At 44.6% G+C, this 24,891-nt stretch overlaps 1 protein-coding gene across 1 annotated transcript in view; it reads right to left on the reverse strand.

Moving 5' to 3' along the window:
* The window catches only part of rnf44 (ring finger protein 44), a 168,349-nt gene that overhangs the window by 8,338 nt on the left and 135,120 nt on the right, over window positions 1–24,891 (reverse strand). The window contains exons 8-9 of the mRNA XM_070878477.1: window positions 15,295–15,401; window positions 3,719–3,803 (exon numbers count right to left, since the gene is read on the reverse strand). Of these exons, the coding sequence (XP_070734578.1) occupies window positions 3,719–3,803; window positions 15,295–15,401 (192 nt within the window). The remainder of the gene's footprint in view (window positions 1–3,718; window positions 3,804–15,294; window positions 15,402–24,891) is intronic.

Consider the following 24,891-nt stretch of genomic DNA (forward strand, 5'->3'; position numbering starts at 1 on the left):
ACGGCACTTCAAAAAAATTACGTTCAATTTACACAACTGCATTAAATTAGGATTGTAATGCAACAGGACTCGCAGCAGTGACAATTTACAAAATTGTTGTGTGTTTATTTCAATTTCCAGCAATTGTAGTTTTTCTTTTTTTATTGGTCATGCACACTCAACTTGACTGCAGTAATAAACACAGTGCACTCTACATCAAATACAGCAGTGTGTGCGGATGATTTAATGCTACATTATTTTAAAACTAGTATGGAAGGGCTGCTCCATATTCAGTTTATGAAAAACACTCAGGCCTGCAAATATTGTATAGAATCATACAAATGTTACAGCATAGAAACAGGCCGTTTGGCCCACTGAGTCTATTGCAGTGTTTTTGTCCACATGCGCTACCTAATCTAATCCTACTTTCCTGCTCAAATCTCATACCTATTATAGTAGTATTCTTTTTCAAACGAATTTCCTTTTAAAACAATTCATGGACTCTGCTTAAACAATCAGTGGCAGAAAATTATACATTCCAATCACCTTCTGTGTAAAGAGATATTTTCTAACCTAATTTGTGTGATTATTTTAACGTTAAGAGTCTTGCTGAAAAAGCAACACACTTTCCCCACCTCATCACAATCATTCAGAATCATCCTCCAGCACTCTCCGCTCCTGTCAGAGCCTCCAGCTTCCCTCAGAATCCTGGGATGTAAAACGTCTGATTTGTCTATCTTATGTTTGATCAACTTATTTTGTACCATTTCTCTTTGAATAATCATCGCCACTAAATTCTACACCCACCTCTGGTGGTACTACAATTCCAGTATCAACCTCCTGTGAAAACTGAAGCAAAGTACTTGTGTATTCTATCTGCCATTGCCTCACGCTTGTCGCCTTCATTTCTGAATGGCCCTATCCCTACCTTGATTATCCTCTTGCTACTAATGTGTCTATATAAAAAAAAACACATTATCCTTTATGCTTTTTTGCTAATTGCCTCCCATACATCCTTTCGGCCATACTAAACTCCCATTTTCTTATATCTATAATATATTAAATATCGGACATCTGCACAGACATCCTGACAACTTTTGACATTTTAAATTCCAACCCCACACTGATAATGGAAACTGCCTGTGTAAACATTCCATGCTGTAGTTACACCCTCCCAACAGTGTTGGTGCAGTAGCACCTCTCCCAGCTCCACAGCCTCTATTGCACAGAAACTCTTGATCTCCAACTAACTCTACTTTGCTTACCAAATTCCTGCATGTTGCTATTTAACAAAAAAATAAATTAAATTATATAAAAATAAGGACAAAATCGGACTTTAAATAGCAACTGAACTACATCTACATGCTCATTTCCAATTATCCGCCACCTCTAACTCTGCTTCACCTGAACGCAACACTTGTTCTTCATAAATCGTGTAACACCAAGGGAGATCAACCAGTTCTTTACATCCTTGTTGCAGTAACAACGCACTGAGAAAACAGTCCTGAACACATTACAAACCGCCTCCTTTCACCACAGACATTTTCTCAATCCCCATTTATTTTCTGATGATTAGAACTGCCTACAATTGTAGCTCTATTGTTAATATATGTCTCTCATTTGTCCACGAATTGCCTCCTTGGTTTCCTTTCCACTGTTTGGCAGTCCAGATCCATTACTTTTCCTCAGCTCAATTCAAAGGAATTCTTTTAGAATCACTTCTCTATTTAAATCCTTATGCACAAATGCAACAATACTGTCTCTAATTAATACTGCTATTGTTCCGGTTTTTCTTCTTCTGTATCCATCCTGAAAGTTTCATATCCAGAAATATTTATTTGCCAACCCTGATCCATCTGCAGCCAGCCAGTTAGTTACTACATGCTGCATTCATATTTCCCAATGTTCTCCCTTGCTCTTCTGAAGGCACCGACTCCTGCTGGAGTGCGATTCCAAGATCGGCGGTACCTCACCCAAGTGGATATTTGTCATGCACGTCCGAGACAGCAAGCATCAACAGAATACCTGACTGCAAAAAAGCTCCCTCCTGTTTCAACATGTCCACACATGTGCACTTTCCAGCAGGAGTTACAGGATAGCGATCAGGAAAACAGCAACAAGCATTCATATGGTGCCTTTGCGATAGTAAAGTAAATGTCCCAAGTTGCTTGACAGAGTAAAAACATGGACTGTGGCATAGAGCTGCAGTAGGTTGCAGAGGCAAGATGAGGTGACTCTATGGAGGAATTTATAAATGAGATTGAGAAGTTTGAACTAAAAATTTCAATTATTGTTTTGTACCATTGACCACAAATCAAGTACTGTCAATTTCACAAACTGTTCCTTTACTTTCTGAATCACCTTAATGCTCTACCTCCTTAATAACGGAGTTGGCTTCGAATGTTACCACAAAAACACAAAATAGATGCCTTGAAACTCTTCTGAAAGGATGTTTTAAGAACAGAAGAACATAAGAAATAAGAGGAATAGGCCATACGGCCCCTCGAGCCTGCTCCGCCATTTAATACGATCACAGCTGATCCAATCATGGACTCGGATCCACTTCCCTGCCCGCTCCCCATAACCTCTTATTCCTTTATCGTTTAAGAAACTGTCTATTTCTGTTTAAATTTATTCAAAGTCCCAGCTTCCACAGCTCTGAGGCAGCAAATTTCACAGATTTACAACCCTATGAGAGAAGAAATTTCTCCTCATCCTAGTTTTAAATGGGTGGCCCTTTATTCTAAGATTATGCCCTCTAGTTCTAGTCTCCCCCATCAGTGGAAACATCCTCTCTGCATCCACCTTGTCAAGCGCCCTCATAATCGTATATGTTTCGATAAGATCACCTCTCATTCTTCTGAATTCCAATGAGTAGAGGCCCAACCTACTCAACCTTTCCTTATAAGTCAATGGAATCAACCTAGTGAACCTTCTCTGAACTGTCTCCAAAGCAAGTATATCCTTTCGTAAATATTCCAGGTGTGGCCTCACCAATACCCTGTATAACTGTAGTAAATCTTTCCTGCTTTTATACTCTATCCCCTTTGCAATAAAGGCCAAGATTCCAACTGGCCTTCCTGATCACTTGCTGCACCTGCATACTAACCTTTTGTGTTTCATGCACAATTACCCCCAGGTCCTGCTGTACTGCAGCACTTTTCAATCTTTCAACATTTAAATAATAACTTGCTCTTTGATTTTTTTTCTGCCGAAGTGCATGACCTCACACTTTCCAACATTATACTCCATCTGCCAAATTTTTGCCCACTCACTTAGCCTGTCTATGTCCTTTTGCAGATTTTGTGTGTCCTCCTCACACATTGCTTTATGTGTACTGATTTTCACACTAAGTTTCCTAACACCTCTTCCGCAACTGTATACATTTATATTGCTTGTGATGGACACCTCCATTCCCAACCGCCACAGAGTCAACATCATGGACATTGACAGAATCCAACATGAGCCTGTTTCGCATGTGCACATTACTGCACTGCTGCTGTCCTGCACTACCCAGGGTATTACAATTTGACAGCTCCCTAAACTCATTTTGCAATCGTCGGCTCCATTTTTTGGTTGTTGTATTGTAATAAATTGAGTAGAATTTTTGAATAAATTGAGGTCAAGTTAATGCTGAAAAACCATTTAGAAGGTGCGAGAGAGTCCCCAAGTTAAGTGCATAATGCTGCAGATGTTAGTTTAGTAAAGCTCCAAGACTTGACAAATGAGAAGCACACACCTCATAATTTTCCACTTCCACATCCTCCACCTCGAGTTCCACACTAATGGCTGGTCCCACTGCAGGAGGCACTGGAAGCATTGATCTATTACAGGAAACAAAAGTAATTTAATCTTCCATGTGAAACAAATCCTTCATTTCATTTATTAGTTCAGAAGAACATATTATCTGTCAGGGTGGATTCCCCCCAATCCCTAAGCATAATAAGTAGCCTGCCTTTTAAAGTACCTCAAAACAAACCTTTTGATGCTGTAAATTACAACAGTGACTACACTTCATTGGCTGTAAAGCGCTTTGAGACATCCGGTGGTCGTGAAAGGTGCTATATAAATGGGTCTGTCTTTTTTCTTTTAAATGCTCCTCCTTCAGACTCAGAGGAATTCGGATCTTTACTTATGAAAAAATTAAAACATAGATAAACATTACTGATTCTTCAGCCAATGGAAACAATCTTCACTATTTACCCTTTTATCATTTTGAAAACCTTGATTAGACCCCTCCCTAATTTCCTCTGTCCAGTGAAAAAAGCCCCAATGTTGAAAGCCTTTCTTTATAGCTATAAGCTTTCATTCTCCATATCATTCTGTACCCTTTCCATGTCTTTAATATATTTCCTACAATGGGGTACTTAGAATTGCAAGCAGTACGACAACTGTGGCTTAACTAATGTCTTATACAGACTTAGCATAACTTCCTTGTTTTTTTATTCAATGTTCCTAAATATAAAATGCAGAATCCTATTTGCCTTTTTACGGCCTTTTCCAGTTGACGGGCACCCTGAAAGATCATTGTATTTCCATCCATAAATCTCTCGGTTTCACCTCTCTGAAAAGAATCTCATCATGTGGGGTATACTTTTTTTGTCGAAATGTCTACACCATATTTATCTGTTTTGAACTTCTTCTGCTAACTGTCTGATCACACTGCTAACCTGTCTATATTTTTCTGCATCTTCAACACAGTTCACTATGCTCCCTAATTTGGTATCTTCTGTAAACTTCAATAACATCCTCTTGAGCCTATGCCCAAATTATTTAAATACAAATGGAAAACAAAGAAAAAAAAACGATCTTAGCAGATCCTAGGGGCACAGCCCTGACACATTCTGCCACTCCCAAAAAATGTCCATTTACTTACATTATTTGATGCCTGTTAGCAGCAAATAATATGTAGCTAGGTTCTTTTATCCAAGCAAGTTAAATAAAATCCAAATAAAGCTTGTGCCAACTGTCTGGTTTTACTTTAAAAATAATGGCCAAGAGTTGTTTATGCCTGTGACAAACACACCCTTGCACGGATTAAATAGGAACTAGCCTTTGACCCAGTCTCTATGCTTGAAGCAGTAAAATAATTCAATAAAGTCAAGTGTCCATCTAACAGGCAGTACTGTTAGCAGAATGGACATTAAAAACAAATTGGGCTGCTGAGCAATTAAGCGCACAAATCTCAAGGTCATAAAAATTAATGGAGTATTTTGGAGAGCCGACACACTAGCTCCCAGCAATGAGTTCCTACAATTTTTGATTTAAAATCATCACTCACTGCCTTATTTTGAATGTAAACGGGATAGGGATTCTGGAACTATCAAACAATGATGGATAGTAGAAGAATTAAAGTTCCACTTCCACATCTGGAAAGGTCAGTGAAAGAAGATTTTGAATGTAATGCAGTGAAACTTCAGATCCCGAACCCCCTTCTCCCTCCCAACCAGCTTCTCGTCAGGAAAATGGACTTGGAGAGCAAAACCAAAAATCAAAATAGGGTTGGATGACATGGAACAAAGCAAAAGAAAACATGAGAGATGTACCAAGGGATGAAAACAGAAAATAAATTATAAGATGACTGAGGAGGGAGGGGGCAGTGGAAAGAGGAGAACACTAGTAACAATTAATTACCATATGGGGGAGAAAGAGACGGAGGCCAAGGATGACAGCTAGGCTGGATGCCTGTAGGATCATCAAAACATAAATGAAAAAACTGGGGAAACAAAAAAAACAAACGGCACCAGAGACATTTAGAAGAGACATGCAGTGAACAGAGAGTGAAAGCCAACAGTTGCAAAGAAATCAGCAATTATTAAAAGACTGACCCACAACTAAAAACAACAATCTGACGGCCTGGTGGATAAAAAGCACCACCTGGTTTAACACTAAACAGTACAGACCAGAAGATCCTAGAGTCCCAGTCTATGAGCTGCACTTAGAGCGTAACAATGCCCCTGGGCTCTATAGGGGAAGAATCAAATAGGGTTTCTGCTCCTAATCACTATCCAGCAATCATTGCTAGAAAGTGCACATGTATGAATTATGCTGGCCTGTGATGCTCCCTTTGGTTAAATAGCCTGTCAACAATAAGTGAAGAATGGCCACTCGGGCAGGATACCAGAGGGCTGCCACACCCGGTGGACCATACTCTAGCAAGGATCATAGCCTACAAGAGGAAGGGAGGAAAGGAGACAAAGTTAGCAACAAAAGAAAAACACCAAGAATAAATACAACAGGATAAATACATCAAAATCAAACATTAAATAAAACCAATGCTACAGTTGAAGGCTGTTTACAAATGTACTTGCAACAGAATGAATAGTAAAGATCATTTTTATTGGCTCAGCCTGAACTTGGTTCAAGCTGGAAAATGGCTGGCTCAGCCACTTTTGCTTATTACAGCATCATGGGTACAATTTTAACCTCACTCAATAATTGTACTAGCAGAGGACTGACAATTCACAACTGCTGTGGGATGGACAAACCTGACTCAATATAAATGATTTAGTGAATCATACACCCAGGGGTAGATTTCTAACTTACTGCTTAAGCAGAAAACTAGTGTTGCAGCTCAGCAAAGCATTCTAGAAATCGCCTGATTTTCATATCCACTGCCAGGTGCCAAGTTGAAAATCGACCTACGACCCATGTTAACTAATTAAGCATCAGAGAACGTTAACAGCCTTTCTTACATCTGTGACTTTTGTTAAATGTCTCTGGCAGAGATCTAAGCTGGGCAGGAACTTATACAACTGGGACTGGGATGGTGTGTTGCTGCAACCCGTCATTGTAAGATCAAGTGAACTATGACCTTGACTGTAGTGCTCACTGCTTATGGTGCTCATAAAACACAAAGTGGTACGTGTACAAAACACAAAACCAGTCAACAAGTCTTCACTGTAATGGGCAACTTGTTCTACAGCTTTCTTACAGTTCCCAGACATGCTGCTACAGAGTCGTCACTTGATCTTCACATCCAATTACCATCATGCCCCTAGCCATTCTGTGATTGAAAGTGAACAGGCAGGTACAGCAAGCAATTAGGAAGGCAAATGATATGTTAGCCTTTATTGTAAGGGAGTTGGAGTATAAGAGTAAGGAAAACTTGCTGCAATTATATAAGGCTTTGGTGAGACCACACCTGGAGAATTGTGTACAGTTTTGGTCTCCTTACCCAAGGAAGATATATTTGCTTTGGAGGGGGCCCAACCAACAAAGGTTCTCTAGATTGATTCCTAGGCACCCTGAGGAGAGATTGACTAGAATGGACCTATATTCTCTGGAGTTTAAAAGAATGAGAGGTGACCTCATTAAAACATATAAATTCTTAGAAAGCTTGACAGGGTAGAGGCTGGGAGGTTGTTTCCCCTGGTTGGAGAGCCTAGAACGAGGGTCATTGGGCTCAATTTTCCCCAATGCCATTTTTTGGCGTATTGCAAGACTTACGCCCGTTTTTTTGGCCCTGACTACTCCAAAAAAAAAGAGCAAGTTTTCCGGTTCTATTTTTTGAAATTGCCGTCGCACAGCCTGTCCTTTAGCTTCGGGGGTGGGGTGGAGCCTAATATCTGCGCTGAATAAACGACCCCCCGCCCCCAGCTTCTGCGCATGCGCAAAAAACAAGGATATTTGTGACTGACTGCTATGGGCGCGCATGCCCAGTACAGCTCCCAGTCTGCATTCGACCATTTCTAAAGAGCCAGTTGTGTGTGAGAACTTTCATTCTCATTGGAAAAATTGGAGCTGCAATACAACGTGCAACGCGGCTCAAGGACCAATAATTTTTTTACAGGATGAAGTGGAGGTACTAGTTACTGTGATTGAGGCAGATGGCACGAGCTGGACACCAGCAGAGGTCACATAAAAGTTTCACCAAAAGAAATGAAGAAACACGAACCAACTTGCAGAAGATTACTGTGCAATGGTGACCACCCCGAGGTCTGGAGGCCAGTGCAAGAAGTGGCAGGACCTTGGTCAAGTAGTTAGTGTAAGTAATATTTTCATTTATTCAATGGAATTGCAATTGCAAATGTGACCATCTGTATATGTCCCACCCAGCAGAAAGACACCCTCTCTAAAAAGTTATATTTTCATCTTTGCAGAGGAAGGTAGCACCACAACAAAAGGAAAAGAACTCGAACAGTAGGAGGCCCGGCAAATCTGCACCCACTGACACCCTTGGAAGAGAGGGTCGCTGCTTTGATGGGTCCTGCCTGGAGAACAGCAACCACCACTACACAAGCTGGGCCCAGACTCAAGGGAGAGGGGTAAGTTCTGTAAATTCCACAGTCTGGCTTTGCTAAATGTTAAGTACAGCGCGGGCTAGCTACGCTTCGGTTGACGCAATGTGCTATCATTCATCATGGTTCTTCAAATGAGCCTGTTCTTTGCATTGTGTGAACCTACTCATGCCACCCACCCTGCCCCCTCCTCTGCTGCGAACTATTTGTCTGTTCTGTTATATTTTGCAGAACTTGAGGCCAACCCGGACGAGGCTGAAGTCGATGTAGAAGAAGATTCAGACGAGGACGAGCCTGAAGAGGAGAACATCTTCCAATCCCACCTTCCAGACCAAGAGATGAGGGGGAGGGGCAGGGGGGAGATGGATGAAGCCCCCGCTGTTGTACTCACTCTAGAGGTGTAGGTGCCGCCCATTGAGGTGCCAGACCCTTTCCTGAGCGGTACGAGTGTTGGGACATTCCATGGTTTCTCACAGTCTGAGGCTGGGGATTCTAATGCTGTGCAGTGAGGCACACGCAGGGCCCCACCGTTCCAGGCTGCGGGTCCCAGTGGGATGTAACTGGAGTGCATCATCACCCCCGGCAACCAAATTTTAATTTGAACCATTATAATAAAAAGTTCATTTGTTTATTTTTTCGGTTTTAGTGCCCCTTTAATAAGGGGGCACTTGATTATTGTTTCAACTTAAAATAGTTGCAACGAGGCACACCCAGGGCCCCACAATCCGAGGCTGCGGGTCCCAGTGGGATGCAGCGAGTCACACCCAGGGGAGGGGAAACATGGAAACATAGAAAATAGGTGCAGGAGTAGGCCATTCGGCCCTTCGAGCCTGCACCGCCATTCAATAAGATCATGGCTGATCATTCCCTCAGTACCCCTTTCCTGCTTTCTCTCCATACCCCTTGATCCCCTAAGCCTTAGGGGCCATATCTAACTCCCTCTTGAATATATCCAAAGAACTGGCATCAACAACTCTCTGCGGCAGGGAATTCCATAGGTTAACAACTCTCTGAGTGAAGAAGTTTCTCCTCATCTTAGTCCTAAATGTCCTACCCCTTATCCTATGTCCCCTGGTTCTGGACTTCCCCAACATCGGGAACATTCTTCCTGCATCAAACCTGTCCAGTCCCGTCAGAATCTTATACGTTTCTATGAGACCTCCTCTCATTCTTCTAAACTCCAGTAATAAAGGCCCAGTTGATCCAGTCTCTCCTCATATGGCAGCCCAGCCATCCCTGGAATCAGTCTGGTGAACCTTCGCTGCACTCCCTAAGTAGCAAGAACGTCCTTCCTCAGATTAGGAGATCAAAACTGAACACAATATTCCAGGTGAGGCCTCACTAAGGCCCTGTACAACTGCAGTAAGACCTCCTGCTCCTATACTCAAATCCCCTAGGTATGAGGGCGAACATACCATTTGCCTTCTTCACCGCCTGCTGTACCTGCATGCCCACTTTCAATGACTGATGAACCATGACACCCAGGTCTCGTTGCACCTCCCCTTTTCCTAATCTGCCGCCATCCAGATAATATTCTGCTTTTGTGTTTTTGCCCCCAAAATGGATAACCTCACATTTATCCACATTATACTGCATCTGCCATGCATTTGCCCACTCACCTAACCTGTCCAAGTCACCCTGCAGCCTCTTAGCGTCCTCCTCACAGCTCACACTGCCACCCAGTTTAATGTCATCTGCAAACTTGGAGATATTACACTCAATTCCTTCATCTAAATCATTAATGTATATTGTAAAGAGCTGGGGTCCCAGCACTGAGCCCTGCGGCACTCCACTAGTCACTGCCTGCCATTCTGAAAAGGACCCGTTTATCCCGACTCTCTGCTTCCTGTCTGCCAACCAGTTCTCTATCCACGTCAGTCTATTAACCCCAATACCATGCGCTTTGATTTTGCACGCCAATCTCTTGTGCGGGACCTTGTCAAAAGCCTTTTGAAAGTCCAAATACACCACATCCATTGGTTCTCCCTTGTCCACTCTGCTAGTTACAACCTCAAAAAATTCCAGAAGATTTGTCAAGCATGATTCCCTTTCATAAATCCATGCTGACTCGGTCCAATCCTGTCACTGCTTTCCAAATGCGCTGCTATTTCATCCTTAATGATTGATTCCAACATTTTCCCCACTACTGATGTCAGGCTAACCGGTGTATAATTACCCGTTTTCTCTCTCCCTTCTTTTTTTAAAAAGTGGTGTTACATTAGCTACCCTCCAGTCCATAGGAACTGATGCAGAGTCGATAAACTGTTAGAAAATGATCACCAATGCATCCACTATTTCTAGGGCCACTTCCTTAAGTACTCTGGGATGTAGACTATCAGGCCCTGGGGATTTATTGGCCTTCAATCCCATCAATTTCCCTAATCCAATGTCCCGCCTAATAAGGATATCCTTCAGTTCCTCCTTCTCACTAGATCTACTGTCCCCTAGTACATTCGGAAGGTTATTTGTGTCTTCCTTCGTGAAGACAGAACCGAAGTATTGGTTCAATTGGTCTGCCATTTCTTTGTTCCCCATTATGAATTCACCTGAATCCGACTGCAAGGGACCTACGTTTGTCTTCACTAATCTTTTTCTCTTCACATATTTATAGAAGCTTTTGCAGTCAGTTTTTATGTTCCCTGCAAGCTTCCTCTCGTACTCTATTTTCCCCCTTTTAATTAAACCCTTAGTCTTCTTCTGTTGAATTCTAAATTTCTCCCAGTCCTCAGGTTTGTTGCTGTTTCTAGCCAAATAATATGCCTCTTCCTTGGCTTTAACACTATCCTTAATTTCCCTTGTTAGCCATGGTTGAGCCACCTTCCCCGTTTTATTTTTACTCCAGACAGGGATGTACAATTGCTGAAGTTCATCCATGTGATCTTTAAATGTTTGCCATTGCTTATCCACCGTCAACCCTTTAAGTATCTTTTGCCTGTCTATTCTAGCCAATTCACGCCTCATACTGTCGAAGTTACCTTTCCTTAAGTTCAGGACCCTAGTTTCCGAATTAACTGTATCACTACTCTCCATCTTAATAAAGAATTCTGCCATATTATGGTCACTCTTCCCCAAGGGGCCTCGCACAACAAGATTGCTAAGTTCTCATTAGACATCACCCAGTCTAGGATGGCCAGTTCTCTAGTTGGTTCCTCGACATATTGGTCTAGAAAACCATCCCTAATACACTCCAAGAAATCCTCCTCCACCGCATTGCTACCAGTTTGGTTAGCCCAATCTATATGTAGATTAAAGTCACCCATGATAACTGCTGTACCTTTATATTGCACACATCCCTTATTTCTTGTTGATGCTGTCCCCAACCTCACTACTACTGATTGGTGGTCTGTACACAACTCCCACTAGCGTTTTCTGCCCTTGGTATTCCACAGCTCCACCCATAATGATTCCACATCATCCAGGCTAATGTCCCTCCTTACTATTGCATCAATTTCCTCTTTAACCAGCTTGACAGCGCTCTCCTGAGGTGCAGGAGCTAACAGACGTGGTTCAGATGATGGCAATGAATGCGGAGAGCATTGACCTTACATGATCACTCCTGGACACCATCAGTGGGGTGGGTGATGAGATATCGGGACAGTCGGGAGAAGTAACAACACTCTCACCTGAAATGGGAACATAACCCGGGCACATGAGGGAGGGAATGTTGCAGGCAACTGATACAGTGTCAGTGGATACGAGGGAGGGAATGTTGCAAGAGTTGAGACACTGTCAGGGCACAAGAGAGGGAATGTCGGAGTTAGCTTCTGCAATAAGGGAACACACCCAGATCCAGCGCCCATTGACAATCAACTACCACTTCCACTCCAATCCCCAGACCAGCATCTGAAGTGGCTCAAGCCCGGCCTTCCACATTACCGAGATGTTCGAAAGAATAAGCTTGGTACCAACCCAAGAAACGTTGAGGGCAGGGGTGGAGTCAACAAGACCAAGCGCAGCGGGCGGTCTATGAATTAAGGTGGAGGAGAGATGGGTGCAGCCTTTCTTTGCTGCTGCTGCTGCTGTTATTATTATTGTTGTTACTCTTGTAACTGTTCTCAAATTAAAAGCTTTTTGTAATTTATGTAAATTTACAAGTTTAAAAGTTTGTAAGTGATCTTAACTGAAAACTTAAAAGTTTGATACAAGAATATTTTTAATAAAGTTAAGTACAAACAAGTGTTATATTTAATTGAAAAGTTTAATTTAAATTATAACTGAATCATTTCCATTAACACAACACAACATTACAGAACAGGTCCAAACAGTAAACATGGTCCATTTGGAATAGTTGCCGCTGAGCCTTCAGGCAGCAAAGCGTTCACGGATGAACTGCTGGCACAAAGCTCAAGCATTCGTTAAAAGGGCACGATGGCCCGCTCTCCTCCACCATCGTGCTCTGGGTTCAGGTAGTTGCATGGCTTCCTCGTCCTCCTCCTAGTCTTCTGCATCTTCCTCCTCATCATCAGCCATTATCACCTCAGGTGGGTCTTCTAATATCGGCTGCTGCTGCCTCATGATGGCCAAGTTATGCTGCACACAACAGTAAACTAACCGACAATCTCTCCTCCGGAATGGTCCAGGCATCGGAAACGTTGTTTCAAGATGCCAATGGTCCTCTCTATTATGCTGTGTGTCGCAACATGAGACATGTTGTATTCCCAGTCAGCTTCCGTCCGGGTTACGCGTAGGGGCGTCTTGAGCCAGCTCTGCCCTTCTGGCTGCTGCTGAAACATGACAGATATAGCGCTCTCGCGTAGGATGAACACATTATGAGTGCTCCCAGGGTATCTCGCATCAATTGACATGATACAATACATGTTGTCACACACAAGCTGCACATTAACAGAGTGGAAGCCTTTTCTGTTCCTGTACATCTCCAAAAGGTGCTCGCAAGGCGATGTGGGTACAATCAATACAGCCCTGTACCTTTGAGAAGCCAGCAATCCTGGAGGAGAAGCCCACAACCCTTTCATGCATTGTCTGGGCGGTCATGGGGAACTTTAGGTAGTCATTCCTCCAGGGACATAGGGCAGCAGTCATCTGCCGAATGCAGATATGTGTTGCATGTTGAGAAATGGCACACACATCCCCATAGAATGAAAGTGCAGCTGTAACCTTCACTTCAACTGACAAAGCAGTCTTCATGACGCTTCTTGGTTGCAGGTCTGTTTTTACTAACCCAGGGATCTCAGTTACAACTTCTTAGCGGAAACGCAGCCTTCTCACACAGTCTGCATCACTCACGTGCAGGTATGAACTCCTGACAATATACCCGACAAAGGTAAGACCTCCTGCCCATCATCCTACGCGCTCAGAGGTTCCTCATGTGATGATGTCGAATCAATCGTCTCCTCCACAGCACCATCATGCAGAAGGCTTGCATGAGGTATGGCATTGTCAATATTGCCCCCATAATTAAATTGTAGATTTGCAAGAAGCTCAAAACAGCAGGACAAGGAGTTAAAGCTTCTTTCCTCTCTTTCTCCCCAAGGTCGACGCCCTAGTATGGACCACACCCAGATCTGTGCATGCGCAATAGGCTTGCTTAGAATGGGAAACTAGGCATTGAAATGAGGACATTTGGGGCAACGAAGTCTAATGCAATTCTTTAATTTTAGTTTCCCCCCCCCCCCGACCCAAGTACCATCCCACCACCGACCAAACGTCTCTTCACTGGGCTCGAGTGTCGACCGGCAGAATCGCTCCCTCGCCCGGTCTCAGGGGCTCAGCATCCACCCCCCACCCGGGTTTCTTTTGAAGCTGCTGCATAGTGTAAGGCTTCTCATGCCTTCAGTTCGGCTTCCACCCACCCCCACGGCTTCTTTTGAAGCCAAGCCCCGAGCCCTGTGTCCGGTGAGGGAGCGATTCTGCCAGCCGATGCTCCGACCCTCGAGCCCAGTGAGTAGACATTTGGTGGTGGCGTGGCACCTGAGAAAAAATCCAAAATTAAAGAATTGCATTAGCTTCCATTTTCTCAGTTTTAAGTTTGAAAAAATTAAGCTTCATGATGCATAGTTAATGTCTTCTTGACTCCCTCCAAAACTTTGCATAAAAACAATGGTGTCTTTCTGCGCTGATTTTTTTAATGTGCACTGGTGTTTAAGTGCCCAGAAGGTTTTTTGGGAGTGTCTTAGGAGAAATGTAAATTGGCCAAACTTGCATAAAACTGAAAAATTGGCACAGACATCAGGTTACTCAAAAAAATACTAACCGTAAAAAGATCATAACTGAGTTACACTGACACACAAACTTTGGGGAAACTTGGATATTTTAATTTAGGCCAAAAAAAGCAGCGCACACCAAAAAAACGGTGCAGATAACTGGGGAAAATTGAGCCCATAGTCTCAGAATAAAGGGTCGGCCATTTAAGACTGAGATGAGGAGAAATTTCTTTACTCAGAGGGTCGTGAATCTTTGGAATTCTCTAAACCAGAGGGCTTTGAAAGATCAGTCGATGAGTATATTCAAGACTGAGATAAATAGATTTTTGGGCACTAGGGAAATTTAAAGATATGGGAATAGGGCAGGAAAGTGGAGTTGATGTAGAAGTTCAGCCAGGATCTTATTAAATGATGGAGTAGGCTCGATGGGCCATATGGCTGACTCCTGCTCCTATTTTTTTAAGTTCTTAAGGAATACACACACAATAAACCTACATTTTAGGGACGTCTTAAAGAGAATGATTGGTAGCAATGTGTAGACTGATGCAGTAATGTCAGCTTTAAAAACTTGGTACAAACAAATCGAACCAGCCACAATCAGGAGTGATACATGTATGCAAGCTTCTTAAAGACTGGATCAGCCACAGCAAACCAGTTTAAATGACGTGAAATTAATATAAATCAAAGCTGAACAACTGCTTTATCATTATTTAGGTTAGGTATATATTTACATTTAGAAATGTAGCTGTAACTGAGAACATTTAAGAAATGTATCAGAAGAAATCTGAAGACTAAAGGTGACCTGCTGGATGCTACCCACTCTGCCTTGCAATATTTCACTTCACTGTTCAGCTGGTAACAACACACAGCACTTCGAGCCCACCCGCCTCCATACTAACAAATGCATGACTTACAGGAAATATGGCAGGAAGCTGGGGTAATAAGGTGGAGGTGGTGGCAAAGGCTGTTGTAAGCGGTATCGTTGTCCAGTCATTCTCCGTGGCATAACATGTGGGTATGGCTGTCAAAATAAAGACAGGATGTTTCAATTAAAACTCAAAGTTGCTCCCTGCAACATACTAATTCTAGGCCATTATCAAAATGTTCTTAGATTATTGATCCTAACATAATAACAGTAGAATACTACTTTCAATCTACTGTGTGCAAGGCCAGTGGGAGCGGCGACTATGAAGAGAAATGTAACATTTCGGAGTCAGGTGATATGATTAAGTGACTAGTTAACTACTCTTGCAATAAAATATTTAATCTTAAAATTCACAAAACCTATAAATGCAGAAATAAGGTAGATTAGTTTGTGTTCAAGGCCTGTGATTAAAACCAAGTTTCAAGAATCTGGCTTTAGGTACAGCCTCCATGTTAGTTACCTCACTTCCACAAACCTTCATTGACACATTATAAAGAAAAAGCTGTGGATTTATCATGGGAGTTAGCACAAGGTAATGCCAAGGCTAAAATACATCCTCACCTATACGCAGTGCATTACAGTTGCAAAAGGAGATCAGGTTCACCGCAAAATCTGACCCCCAATTGCCAACATCAAATGCCCAAAGAACAAATTCCGAATCAGCATCCGTGTAAACAAGATCCACCTCGGGGACCAGTCTCATGCTAGTACCAATTAGGATAAACATGGATGCCTGCAAGCATAAATTGGATGTGGATTTGCAGCCCAATTCCCCATGGATGCATTCCTCTTTCTGCTTTCACACATCCCATACTGCTTGCCACCATGAAATACCTGAAGTAAAATGTTTGTCTACATATGAATGGGGCTACTGTGTCTGGACATAATAAAGAGAGAGTGTGCACGAGAGCGAGTGCGTGCGCGAGAGTGAGTGAGAGAGATTACGTTTTAGCTAAATGAGTGGCTTGACTAACTCTGTCTAGATGTATGGCAATTTTTATCCCAGATTTAGGCATCATCTCAAAGCATATATAAGGCACCAAACAAATGAACACCGCCACATTTCTCATTGTGCCAAATACACATTATCTAAGAATTCTCCTGCTCCCACCTTAACAACAACTAATATTTATATAGGGTCTTTAACATAATAAAACATCCCAAGGCGCTTCCCAGGAGAGTTATCAAAAAAAGTCACTGAGCCATATAAGATGATGTTAGGGCAGGTGACCAAAAGCTTGGTCGAAGAGGTAGGTTTTAAGGAGTGTCTTATAGGAGGAAAGAGAAGTGGAGAGGCAGAGAGATTTAGGGAGGGAATTCCAGAGCTTAGATCCAAGGCAGCTAAAGGCACGACTGCCAATTTAAAAGCAAGGATGTCAAAAGGCCAGAATAGGCAGAGCGCAGAGATTTAGGGGGATTATAGGGCTGGAGGAGATTACAGAGATAAGGAGGGGCGAGGCCATGGAGGGATTTGAAAACAAGGATGAGAATTTAAAAGTTGCTTAACTGGGAGCCAGTGTAGGTCAGCAAGCATAGGGGGGATGGGTGAGCAGCTCTTGGTACGAGTTAGCACATGGAAGGCAGAGTTTTGGATGACCTCAAGTTTATGGAGGGTAGAACTCGGGTGGCTGGCCAGGAGTGCTGGGTATCATCAGCGTACATGTGAAAACTCATGTTGAATTGCCGGATGTCATCGAATCAATCAGTATTTCCAACTTAAACTTGATGTAGATGAGAAACAGAAGGGGGCCAAGGATAGATCCTTGGGGTACACCAGAGGTGACAGTGCGGGATTGGGAAGAGAAGCCATTGCAGGCGATTCTATGGTTACAACTGGAAAGATAGGAATGAACCAGCCGAGTGCAATGCCATCTAACTGTGCAGAGGTGTTGGAGCAGAATTTTGTGGTCAACTGTGTCAAGGCTGCAGTCAGGTCCAGAAGGATGAGAAGGGATCGATGTCCTTGTCACAGTCAATTAAGATGACATTTGTGACCTTGGTAAGAGCAGTTTCAGTACTGTGGCAGGGCGGAAGCCTGATTGGAGGGATTTGAACAAACAAGGAGTTCTGGGAAAGATGGGCACAGATTTGGGAGGTGACAATATGCTCCAGATCTTGAGAGGAAAGGATGGTTGGAGATTCGGGCGATAATTTGCAAGGACGGAGGGGGTCAGGAATTGTTTATTTGAGGAGAGGGGTGATGATGGCAGATATGAAGGAAAGGGGACAATACCAGAGGAGAGAGAACCGTTAACAATATCTATTAACATGGGAGCTAGGAAGGAAAGCTGGGTTGTCAGCAATTTAGTAGGGATAGGGTCGAGAGAGCAGGAGCTCGGTCTCATTGATAAGGTGAGCTAGGAGAGAAAATAGAGAAATATGCAAATTTGAGGTTCAGGCAGGGGAACAATAGAGAGGAAGTGGGCTAGGGGGAGGGAGGGAATTGAAAGCAGAACTAGTTAAACTGATGTTGTCGATCTTTTTAAACAAAGAGTCCGTGAGCTCCTCACATTTATGGTTGGAGGGGAGTGAGGAAGAGGCGGGGGAGGATGGTTGGAGAAGACGGTTAGTGGTGAAGTGTAGCCTGGTGTTATTTTTGCCGCTCTGTAGTGGGCGGTTTTAGTGATAGAGAGTAGGACCCGGTAGTGCTTTCTATGATTTAGCCAAATCCTGTGATGGATTAGACCAGTTGTCTGCCAAAGATGTTCAAGACTGCATCCCCTGGACTTAAGGGAGCGGAGATGAAGGGCATACCAGGTGGAATGACTAGAGTGAGAGATTGTAATGATTTTAGTGAGAACAAAGGCATCAAAGGTGCTGGAGAGGGTGTGATTTAGTAAGTCAGTAGCATGAAGAATTGTAGGTCAAAGGCTAGGTAGTTGGGAATTAGAAAGTGCAGTGGTAAGGGACTTGAGGGAGTTTTTTTTCCAGGGGTAGATATGAAAAGAAGTGGTTTTAGGAGGGGCATGAGGAATCATTATCATCAAAGGCAGTCCCTCAAAATCGAGGAAGACTTGCTTCCAATCTAAAAGTGAGTTCTCAGGTGACTGTACAGTCCAATACAGGAATTACAGTCTCTATCACAGGTAGGACAGACAGTCGTTGGAGGAAAGGGTGGGTGGGGAGTCTGGTTTGCCGCACGATCCTTCCGCTGCCTGCACTTGTTTTCTGCATGCTCTCAGTGACAAGACTCGAGGTACTCAGCACCCTTCCGATGCTCTTCCTCCACTTAGGGCAGTCTTTGGCCAAGGATTCCCAGGTGGAGGTGGGGATGTTGCACTTTATCAAAGAGGCTTTGAGGGTGTCCTTGAAACGTTTCCTCTGCCCATCTGGGGATTTCTTGCTGTGTAGGAGTTCAGAGTAGAGCGCTTGCTTTGGGAGCCTTGTGTCGGGCATGCGAACAATGTGGCCCACCCAACGGAGCTGGTCGAGTGTGGTCAGTGCTTCGATGCTGGGGATGTTGGCCTGAGCGAGAACACGGACGTTGGTGCGTCTATCCACCCAGGGGATTTGCAGGATTTTGCGGAGACAGCATTGGTAGTATTTCTCCAGCGATTTGAGGTGTCTACTGTATATGGTCCACGTCTCTTGAGCCATACAGGAGGGCGGGTATCACTACAGCCCTGTAGACCATAAGGTTGGTGCCGGATTTGAGGTCCTGGTCTTCGAACACTCTCTTCCTCAGGCAGCCGAAGGCTGCGCTGGTGCACTGGAGGTGGTATTGAACCTCGTCGTCGATGTCTGCCCTTGCTGATAATAGGCTCCCGTGGTATGGACAGTGGTCCACGCTGTCCAAGGCCGTGCCGTAGATTTTGATGACTGCGGGGCAGTGCTGTGGCGGGGTCAGGTTGGTGGAGGATCTTTGTCTTATGGATGTTTAGCGTAAGGCCCATGCTTTCGTACGCTTCGGTGAAGATATTGACGATGGCTTGGCGTTCAGCCTCTGAATGTGCGTAGACGCAAGCATCGTCCGTGTACTGTAGCTCGATGACAGCGGATGGGACAGTCTTGGATCTAGCCTGGAGGCGACGAAGGTTGAACAGGTTCCCACTGGTTCTATAATTTAGTTCCACTCCAGCAGGGAGCTTGTTGAGCGTGAGATGGGGCATTGCAGTGAGGAAGATCGAGAAGAGGGTTGGTTCGATGACGCAACACTGCTTGACCCCCCCGGTCCGGTCGTGGATTGGGTCTGTGGTGGATCCTATGGTCAGGATCACGGCTTGCATGTCGTCATGGAGCAGGTGGAGGATGGCGACAAACTTTTGGGGACAGCCGAAACGGAGGAGGATGCTCCATAATCCCTCACGGTTAAGTGTCAAAGGCCTTTGTGAGGTCAAAGGCGTCCACGTACAAGGGTTGGTGCTGTTCCTTGCATTTCTCTTGCAGTTGTCGTGAAGATCATATCCGTTGTACTCCATAGTGGACGGAATCCGCACTGTGACTCTGGGAGGAGCTCTTCAGCCACAGGGAGAAGACAGTTGAGGAGGATTCTAATGATGACTTTCCCAGTGGCCGACAACAGGGAGATTCCTCTGTAGTTGCCGCAGTCGGACTTATCCCCCTTTTTAAAGATGGTCACGATTACGGCATCTCAGATTTCCAGGCATGCTGTCCTCCCTCTAGATGAGAGAGATGAGGTCATGCATTCGCACCGATAGTGCCTCTCCGCCATACTTTAGTGCCTCAGTGGGGATTCCATCTGCTCTCATTGCCTTGTTCTTGAGCTGGCGGTTAACCTTTTCTACCTTGTTCAGGGCTGGGGTTTTGCTGGGATGGTGGCAGGTAACATGCTGCAGTATGGAGTCGAGGACACTCATGTCAAAGGCAGAGTCTCGATTAAGGAGATCTTCGAAGTGCTCCTTCCAGCGGGCCCCGACTGCCTCGGTGTCCTTGATGAGTGTCTCTCTGTTCTTGGCCAGCAGTGGGGTGGGGCCTTGGGTGCTTTGACCGTAGGTGGACTTAACTGCAGTGAAGAATCTTCGTACGTCATGGCTGTCAGCCAGCTGTTGAATCTCCTGTGCTTTCTCCACCCACCATCTATTCTTTAGGTTTTTTTGTTGGACCTCAGCCTTCAGCCGTCTGTAGAGCTGCTTTGCTGCTCTGCTGCTCCAGAGTTGCTTTAGGTTCAGAAATGCCCTGCGCTTCCGATTTATTAGCTCTTGGATCTCTTGGTCATTCTCATCAATCCAGTCCTGGTGTTTTCTGGTTGAATGACCGATCATTTTTCGCAGGCATTGGTTATGGAGGCCTGGAGGGCAGACCCAAGTACTGTGGGCACTCCACGTCTCGGGGTCATTGAGGGTCGCCAGGTTGGCAGTGAGGTGCTGACTGTATAGTGCTCTCTTAGCTAGGTATTTTATGAGTGCCCCGGCGTTGACTTTTTTGCGGCACTGCTTCTGCTGCTGTCGTCGCTTTGGGGCTATGTTGATGTTGATAATGGAGCGGATTAGGGGTTAGTCCATCCAGCAATCGTCGGCTCCTATCATGGCGTGGGTGATGCGCACGTCCTTGCGATCCCTTGCGTGAACGATGATGTAGTCGAGTAGGTGCCAGTGCTTGGAGCAAGGGTGTTGCCATGATGCCATGTACTTGTCGCTCTGACGGAACAAGGAGTTGGTGATGACAAGGTCTCAGCATTTTGTCAGGAGTAGGTTTTCCCCATCGCCTCTCTGCCGATCACACCTCCCCAGAGGGCTGTGTCCTTACCGACTCTGACGTTGAAGTCACCGAGGAGGATCAGTTTGTGGGGAAGCGGGACAGGGATTGTTCGAGGCTGGAGTAGAATACCTCTTTGGCCTCATCTGTTGCGTCGAGTGTTGGAGCGCACAGGTTCCGCACAGGGATAGGGTGAACTGGAGTCATGAGACGTTTGCTAATCCCACAGGGGGAGTCTCCGAGGCAGTCGACCAGCTCGTTCTTGATGGCGAAACCAACTCCATGGAGGCAGCATTCTTCTTCTGGTTTGCCTTTCCAGAAGGTGGTGTAACCTCCACCTTGTTCTTTGAGCTGGCCTACCCCTGCCATCCAGGTCTCGCTTCGGTCGGCGATGTTGACGAAGTGTCCAAATTCCTGGGCAACGATGGCAGTGCGGCATTCCGGTCTGTCGCTTTTGGGAGAGTTGTCCACGAGGGTCCTGACGTTCCAGGTCCCGAACTTCATTTTGAAGGGTGGAAGATGCCTTTGCGTGAGCTCTTTTAACGTGGGGTGGCCGTTGCACACCGGCTACCTCACGGGCCGAGCAGAGCAAGGTCTTGGTCCAGTGGCAAGGGGGTCCGAGATGACTGGAGACCAGACTCTGGTGTATGGGCTTAGTTGCCCACAGCGGGGTGCGAGCCGTAAGCTCGGCGCTGAGCAGCGCCCTTCGGTGAGGTGGTAAGAAAAACGAGGCCTGGCTGAGGGCAGGCATTGGGATGGTCAGAGGTCCACTTCGTGGAAGGAGGAGGTCAGAGTGCTCACAGCCATTGTGCACACCACATGCTCGACAGAGACTCTGCCGGTGAGTGGGGCCAGTGGCCGGGGGGCAGCCCGAACATCGCCGGTGGGATGGAGGCCCGAATATAAACTGTACAGGGTCTCACAATTCTCTGTATTAAATTCCAATTGCACTGTTCTGCCCACCTGACCAGTTGATTGATATCTTCCTGCAGATCGCAGCTTTCTAGTCGGACTTTGCTGAGCTTACATAAGAACATAAGAATTAGGAACAGGAGTAGGCCATCTAGCCCCTCAAGCCTGCTCCGCCATTCAACAAGATCATGGCTGATCTGGCCGTGGACTCAGCTCCACTTACCCACCCGCTCCCCGTAACCCTCAATTCCCTTATTGGTTAAAAATCTATCTATCTGTGATTTGAATACATTCAATGAGCTAGCCTCAACTGCTTCCTTGGGCAGAGAATTCCACAGATTCACAACCCTCTGGGAGAAGAAATTCCTTCTCAACTCGGTTTTAAATTGGCTCCCCCGTATTTTGAGGCTGTGCCCCCCAGTTCTAGTCTCCCCGACCAGTGGAAACAACCTCTCTGCCTCTATCTTGTCCATCCCTTTCATTATTTTAAATGTTTCTATAAGATCACCTCTCATCCTTCTGAACTCCAACGAGTAAACACCCAGTCTACTCAATCTATTATCATAAGGTAACCCTCTCATCTCCGGAATCAGCCTAGTGAATCGTCTCTGTACCCCCTCCAAAGCTAGTATATCCTTCCTTAAAAAAGGTGACCAAAACTGCACGCAGTACTCCAGGTGCGGCCTCACCAATACCCTGTACAGTTGCAGCAGGACCTCCCTGCTTTTGTATTCCATCCCTCTCGCAATGAAGGCCAACATTCCATTCGCCTTCCTGATTACCTGCTGCACCTGCAAACTAACTTTTTTGGGATTCATGCACAAGGACCCCCAGGTCCCTCTGCACCGCAGTATGTTGTAATTTCTCCCCATTCAAATAATATTTCCTGTTACTGTTTTTTTCCCCCCAAGGTGGATGACCTCACATCTTCCGACATTGTATTCCATCTGTCAAACCTTAGCCCATTCGCTTAACCTATCTAAATCTCTTTGCAGCCTCTCTGTGTCCTCTACACAACCCGCTTTCCCACTAATCTTTGTGTCATCTGCAAATTTTGTTACACTACACTCTGTCCCCTCTTCCAGGTCATCTATGTATATTGTAAACAATTGTGGTCCCAGCACCGATCCCTTGGCACACCACTAACCACCGATTTACAACCTGAAAAGGACCCATTTATCCCGACTCTCTGCTTTCTGTTAGCTAGCTAATTCTCTATCCATGCTAATACGTTTCCTCTGACTCCGCGTACCTTTATCTTCTGCAGTAACCTTTTGTGTGGCACCTTATCGAATGTCTTTTGGAAATCTAAATACACCACACCCATCGGTACACCTCTATCCACCATGCTCGTTATATCCTCAAAGAATTCCAGTAAATTAGTTAAACACAATTTCCCCTTCATGAATCCATGTCGAGTCTGCTTGATTGCACTATTCCTGTCTAGATGTCCCGTTATTTCTTCCTTAATGATAGCTTCAAGCATTTTCCCCACTACAGATGTTAAACTAACCAGCCTATTTTTTTTCTATATGAACATTTAACTTTTTTTTATTAAGAAGACAAGAACGCTTTAGTAGTTTTTGTATTTTTTTTGCTGTAAAAATGGCATACATGAACTGATACAAAAAAAATGTGTGGGAACATAGGAGAGATTCTATCAACACACAAATTTGCCCATGTACACCAGAAATAAGAAATGATCTAAGCAAACAGCTTTAGTGCCTAAAGATCAAACCTAATGGACATCTCTCCGTTCTCTCTCTGCCATTACACACAACGCGCATGCTCCAAAATGGGGAATATGGGTAGAGGGTGATACAAGGAAATGGTCGGAGGTTGCCACGGATACAGAGGGGATAGCGAGGCCACGTGAGATGATAAGTTTGAAGGGGTGGCCGTGTATATGGGTAGGGGAATTGACATGAAGGGAGAGATTAAGGGAGGATAGGAGGCTAGCGAACTCAGAGGAGAGGGAGTAAGATGAGTTGAGATGGAGGCTGAAATCACCGAGGATGAGAAGTCGCTTGGTGCAGAAGCAGAGGGATGAAAGCAGAGAAGATATCTCATTGAGAAAATTGGAGTGCTATTTAGGTGGGCGGTACAGAATAAGGATTTTAAAAGAGAGACATGAGGGGTGGAAAAAGGCGAGATGCCCAAGGGAGGAGAAGTTGCCGGAGGAATAGGGAGACAGATCAAGGTGTGATTTAGATATAAGGGCTATACCACCATCATAGCGGTCTGGGCTTGGAATATGGTGGAAAATATAGCTTCATTAAGGGTAAAGGCGTCATCATTAACAGCAGTAACTGACGTACAACAAAAGGTTCTGACCTAGAGTGACATCATTTATGCATCTACAGTTACCCTCTGACATCAGAATCTTGCTGCAATCAATTAGGGCGATAAAGCAAACCCGGGCCTGTATTTACTGTTACGATATATATGCACAGCCGCAGCTTTTTATTGCATCAATCCAATTTACACCTGTACAAAAGACCATCCACAATGATCTTTTTCCTCAGAGTAAAAAGAGCATGAGTTTGCTCCCTTTTGCCAAAAAGAATTAAAAGATTTTACGGACACAAGCACAGATAGCATTAACACAATCCCTCCTTGAATATTCTTGGCATTTTTGTAAAAATTCTTTTGTCCCCATCAATTGTGAAGCACACACGGAGCAAGTAAAATTCACAATTCAGCAGCAGGAACAAAATGTTACTAGTGATGTCTTTCCTTTCATTACAATATTCAGTCTGCCTTCCACTAAATTATTGCTGCCATTTCTAAGATATTCCTTATTCCTCAGATCACAGCAGTCTCTGCTCATCTATTAAGCCACCTTGGGTTGCCATGGAATCTTTGTTGTACGAAGCAGAGGTAAATTATGTAATCTTGTATTCTTAGTCCCTGTGTGAAGCACCTCCTGAATAACATCAGTTTCATTACTGAAGCAGAACGAAGGCTGTATATGTAGAGATGAGATGCAGTTCAGTCAAGGTGCCTGCAGTGACACAAT

Source organism: Pristiophorus japonicus, chromosome 4, assembly GCF_044704955.1.
Source record: "Pristiophorus japonicus isolate sPriJap1 chromosome 4, sPriJap1.hap1, whole genome shotgun sequence".
Taxonomy (NCBI): domain Eukaryota; kingdom Metazoa; phylum Chordata; class Chondrichthyes; family Pristiophoridae; genus Pristiophorus; species Pristiophorus japonicus.